The following is a 5,453-nucleotide window of genomic DNA, read 5'->3' on the forward strand; positions in this document are numbered from 1 at the left end:
CCGCTGCACCCTCCCGTCCTCTCCCATCTCTGTCTCCCTGGCCCATCCCAAACACCAGGGTGGGGGCTAGGCCGCGCTCCCGGCATGCTGGAGAGACAGAGGCCCATTGAGGCATTGCAGCAGGCACAGAGCGCCCCCTTGTCCCCCAACAATCCGCCTTTGTCCTCCAGTCCTGGCTGCTGCAGCTTGGTCCTGGGGGTGCTGCCTGGGCTGGGCTCCAGCTCACACCCTCCCTAAAAGGAAATGGGAGAAAGGACCGGCCAAACAAGAGAGTTAAGGTTAGAGAAGGGGGACACAAATGTCTTCAGGCTTAGGTCCCTGGGGGCTCCCAGTCCTGCCCCTGTTCCTCTACTCACGTCCCAGTTCCTCCCAGTTTCTTTTCGGACCTCCTCCTCTCCCCTTCCTTCTCTATTCCAGGCTGGGTTGGGCTCTAAGCAAGGGGAGGGATTAGAGCCTCCTTCCTCTCTGCCCCTCCCCATGGATCTCTAGGGGGCTGGTGCAGGCAGCAGCAGAGGCACTCCGGGCAGCTGGGTGAGGGCCCATCTGGGCAAGGCCCCCAGCGGCTGCCTTCTCTCCCAGGGCCCCGTGGGCAAGCCTCCTGCTTCACTTTCAGGTTTCTCGAAGTGCCTTCTTGCTCCTGTCTGTTTCCCCATCCTGCCAGATTTCTGTTTCTCTTGCTGGGCTTTTGGCAGTAGGGGGCTGTGTTGGTGGGCCCCACGAAGATGCTCAGTGCTCGAGATCGCCGGGACCGGCACCCTGAGGAGGGGGTAGTTGCAGAGCTCCAGGGCTTCGCGGTGGACAAGGCCTTCCTCACCTCCCACAAGGGCATCCTACTGGAAACCGAGCTGGTAACAGCTGCCTCCCAACCTGGTGCCTCCATCTCCCTGACCCCCGGCTCCTGGCCAGCCTTATGCCACCCCCTAGCTCGCCCTTCAGTAGCCTCCCTCCCCAGGCCCTCTGGACACCTCTCCTGCCCCCAGCTGCCCCTTCGTCTCCTACTCTGCCTTCTTGCTGCCTCTCCACCCGGAGGCATTTACAGCAGGTTTCAGTTGCAGCAGGAAGGACTGCAGTTAGACAGGATGACTTTTTGGGACATTGAGGGAGCGTGAGACATAGAGATGGGACAGCGGCAATGACAGCCTCTAACATGGCCACTTCTCAGCATGTCCAAGAAGTCTAACTATCAAAAAGGGCAGACTTCCTGCAACTGCGCTTTATCTGTGGTCTGCTGCCCAGAAACATCTCTTCTCAGGAAAGGATCTTCCCCTGGTTACTTAGCAAGACCACAGTGTAGACTTAAGGCCTCTGCATGTATGCCACCCTAGGTCATCAGAGCTAAAGGGGCTCCCAGAATCCACTGGGCAGCATCTGCCTTCTCCCTTGGCATGGAATCAAAGGCTTTGGTCCTTGTCAGAGGGCTTTTAGGCGTCTGGGGGTGGGGAAAGCATTATGGGGCAGGGGGCGCCTCTTGGTCCCTGTGGAGTCGGATCTCTGTGGGCACAACTCCAGGGGCTGGCGTTCACACTGTACCTGTGAATTACTGTGGGATAGTGCTCCTGGGAGCGTATGGCTTGGCCAGACTGCTGGGGTTGCTGGGTGAGCAGAGGGAGGCCGGAGACGGCCCTTGACTGGCAAATGTCCTGCAACGGTGGCTCCTGACACCAGGGGATAGGGAGATGTGCCAGAGTCCTTCCTTCCCTCCAAGGACAGGTAGTAGGTGCCAGCCTAGGGGAGCTTTTAAGGAGGGGAAGGCAAAGCCCTGGCCCCTGCCTGTGTCCCCTTCCTGGCATGTTCCACATGCTCGGTCCCGCAGGCCCTGACCCTCATCATCTTCATCTGCTTCACGGCCTCCATCTCTGCCTACATGGCCGCGGCACTACTGGAGTTCTTCATCACACTTGCCTTCCTCTTCCTCTATGCCACCCAGTACTACCAGCGCTTCGACCGGCTTAACTGGCCCTGTCTGGTGAGGAACCCTGACCCCTAGCCCAGTTCAGGGCCCTTCCTTCTCCTCTAAATGCTGCATTTTCCTTTCCTCCCCGAGCTTCTTTCCATTTCCACACCTCAGCTGGGCTTTGTCCCATGCTATGCCCTGCACTCAAAGGTGTGCTTTGACTCACACTGATTTCACAGCTGCAGGGCCACGGGCAATCAGGAGGACCACCGCCGCTAGATCTACTCTCCCACTAGCAAAGGTCCAGCCCCAGCCCCAGCCCTGGCCTGGCCTGACCCCCAGGGCTGGCGGACTCCAGCCGCTGTCCCCTGGGCTCCAGCCCCAGCTCCTGGCTTCTGGTCCTGGTTGCTCTGGTTCATCTGCTTCCACTCCCTGGGTAGCAGTGTGAGCGCTCTGTCTCTTGAACGTGCTTCATATTGTGTGAGGGGTATCCCATGGAGGGGTTCAGAATCCCTCAGGGTCGGGTCGCTGGCTAGCCTGGAAAACCTCAGGGCAACGCCCCCTGCCTTCTGAGGTCCTGTTAACCCTGCACCCCTGGCCCCCAGGACTTCCTGCGCTGTGTCAGTGCCATCATCATCTTCCTGGTGGTCTCCTTTGCAGCTGTGACCTCCCGGGATGGAGCTGCCATTGCTGCTTTTGTGAGTTCAGCCCTGCAAGACTCCTCAGCCCCTCAGGAGCTCAGGCTGGTGCTTGCGCACTTTCTGTGTCAGAAGCCACAGCCAGGGCTTGGGGTTCTGGCTTGCACCTCGCCCTATACCTTAACCCAATGGCCCTATAGCCTCTGTTTTGCCATCCCCACTCCCACTCCCACAGGTTTTTGGCGTCATCCTGGTTTCCGTCTTTGCCTATGATGCCTTCAAGATCTACCGGACTGAGATGGCACCCGGGGCCAGCCAGGGTGAGTGCCTGTGCTCTGTGGAGAGGAGATGCCCTCCCCACCCTAGTTACCCATCCTGATGTGGATCCCTACCTGGCTCCATCCTCACAGGGGACCAGCAGTGACTCTGGGGCTACCTGGCTCCTAGGCCCAGCCAGCCAGAGAGGACAGTGGAGTCCAGACACGTCTCCTTGGGGTTCACTAGCCCCCAGCCCGCCAAATCCCACCCCAGCCCTACAGAGAAGTCTGGCCTGAGACGTCACTGGGGACTTATCTGTGGAGCCTGGTGCTCCGGGATCTGGCTCCTCATGAAGCTCTGGCCAGAGGAGAGGAACTTATCGGGGGAGGGGGGGTGGAGGGGAGGAATCTGGGCCCCTAAATCATTCCCAAATTAAAATATTCAAATTCTACTGGTAAGTCTCTTTCTTCCCCAGAAATTAGGCAGGTCAGGACTGTAAAGGAGTATTCATGGGAATGTTGCCAGAGCAGGTCGTGGTCTCTCTCTGGGACTCGGTCTGAGCAGTGAGGATGTGGGGGCTAGCCAGAAGAAGCTGAAGACATCCTCCAACACAAAACTTCTACGCTACACCTCTGTGTGCACGGCCACTTTGTGGTGTGCCAGGTGGCTGGGCATCTGGAGTTCTGTGTCTGAGAAGGCACAGCCTTCCTCATGGGAGCATGCGTGCACCACCACACCTGTTCCCGCAGGTTAGTTGGCTGGAGGCCAGGCGCTCGCCTGGGGTGTGTGCAGAGCTCCCTCTTGTGGTGAGGGGAAGACTTGGCCCACAGGACGCAGGGAGAGGGCCGCCTGAGGTATCAGAGGAGGGAGGAATTTCCCAAAATGCGAATGCTGGGAGAGCTGTTGATTATCAGCTGGTCCAATGCCCTCATTTCACATAAGAGAAAACAGGCCCAGCCAGGGGAGGTGAACTCATTTGTGACAGAGCTAGGGCCAGAACGCAGCTCTTCTGACACCTAAGCGAGTGTTCTGGATATTGTACTGAGCCTCCTTGTAGCTCAGAAAAGAATGGCCAACTCTTCCCTCCACTGTGGGTCCACCTTCCCAGCTTGCCAGCTCCTCAGCACACATTTCCTGAGCATCTCCCATGCGCACTGTGCTGGGCGCCAGGGTCTCAGAAGTGACAGGGAGGCCTGCTCTTGAGCACTCACAGGCTGGGAAAGAGACAAGCTGGTCAAGGGCTCCCCATAGTGAAAGCTATGGGAAGGCTCGGGGGAGTTTGGAGCAGACACTGCCACAACCCGGGAGTCAGCCCTGCTGGGCCGAGACAGACAGATGTGCAGCCAGACGTTTCTGCCCAGCCCGAGGAGCCCAGCATGGCCTGGCTCAGCAGCTCCATCCCAGCTGACGTGCTATCTCCTGTCGCTGATGTGTGTGTGTTCCTGCCCTGAGATACAATCCTTCTTCTGGAGCGCTCCTTCCAGCTGCGGGCCCCAGCTCCCAAGTCCTGCCCGAACCCTGGATCTTGAACTCTGGTCACAGTGCTCTGCTTCCTTGGTGGCTGCCACTCCTCTGTCTTGGTCTTTTTCCTGCTTCCTGCTTCCTGTTCTCCTATCCTTGTGTCCTGGCTCACCATCAGGGCTGGCAGCCTCTCCTGGGCTAGAACCAACGGGATTTTGTGTTTCTCTGGTCACTGCTCACATTTCTCAGGGCTTTATGCACAGTCCATTCTCATGGTCTCAGAGGAGGGATAGAAGAGGCTCCACTTGCGGAGTCAGGGAGATGGGGTGCCAGGTGAACGGTTAAGGAGGCGGTCAGCAGAGCCTGGCTGCAAAGCCCAGTGGGGAGTGGGGATTTGCTTTGTGTAGAACAGGGTCAGGACCGGGCCTGTCCCACAAGCAGCTGTGTGATCCAGGCCAGACTGTCCCCAGTAGGAGCTTAGAGAGAGCAGAAATGTGACCACAGTGTCTCCCTGTACAGACACCTGTGCTGTCTGTGTCTGTGTGAGAATCAACATGAAATTAGCAATGCCCAGGCTTGGTCCTCATGGCATATTGGTTTGGGCTCAGTGTTGATTGGCCCCAGAGTCTCACGATGCCCTCACGGTGAGGTGCTGAATCACAGGGGGCAGGGAGAGACCCCTGGGGAAGACAGGGAGGGGGCTCCCTGGGAGTTACTTCCTAGGGGCTGACTAGAATGGAATCTCTCCCATCTCCTTTCCCATACCTTAATTCTCAGCCAGCTCTGAGCCTTTTCTGGCATTGGTGGAAAATTCATTTCAGAAAGAATGGGTGTCCTAGGACACCTTTAATCATTGCAGCCTCAGGGGCGGGGTAGGTGGAGAGTGGCTTCAACTTCGGCACCAAAATTCTATCTCCTAGCATTTTGGACTGGCTCACCATTTTGATGCCATTGTTTTCTTCACTTTTGAAATTTCTCCCTCTCCACCCTTGTGTAGTTGACTGAGCAGAACTGGGACTCACAGCTGTCCACTTCAGGCAGAACACCTCACTCCTCTGCACCTCGGTCTCCTTCCTTGTGGATATGGGATGCCTTGGCTCTGGCAGCTCTGATACAGGGGTTGGGGGCCTCCCTCCTCTCAGGCCCCCTACTGCCCTGATCCAGGATGGACAGCTGGCAGGAAGGACAGATGGGCTCAGGCA

The 5,453-nt window shown here is 57.8% G+C and overlaps 1 protein-coding gene across 1 annotated transcript; it reads left to right on the top strand.

Annotated features, from left to right (window-relative positions):
* The first annotated feature begins 301 nt into the window (after nt 1-301).
* CMTM5 (CKLF like MARVEL transmembrane domain containing 5) lies at nt 302-3,241 on the top strand. The gene is given in 8 exon segments (XM_024231754.3): nt 302-848; nt 1,814-1,966; nt 2,134-2,185; nt 2,188-2,232; nt 2,235-2,338; nt 2,500-2,592; nt 2,768-2,852; nt 2,943-3,241. Coding segments are annotated over 8 exon segments (672 nt in total). The 5' UTR covers nt 302-722; the 3' UTR covers nt 2,957-3,241.
* Nucleotides 3,242-5,453: the final 2,212 nt, after the last annotated feature.

Source organism: Pongo abelii, chromosome 15 (genome assembly GCF_028885655.2).
Source record: "Pongo abelii isolate AG06213 chromosome 15, NHGRI_mPonAbe1-v2.0_pri, whole genome shotgun sequence".
Lineage (NCBI taxonomy): Eukaryota > Metazoa > Chordata > Mammalia > Primates > Hominidae > Pongo > Pongo abelii.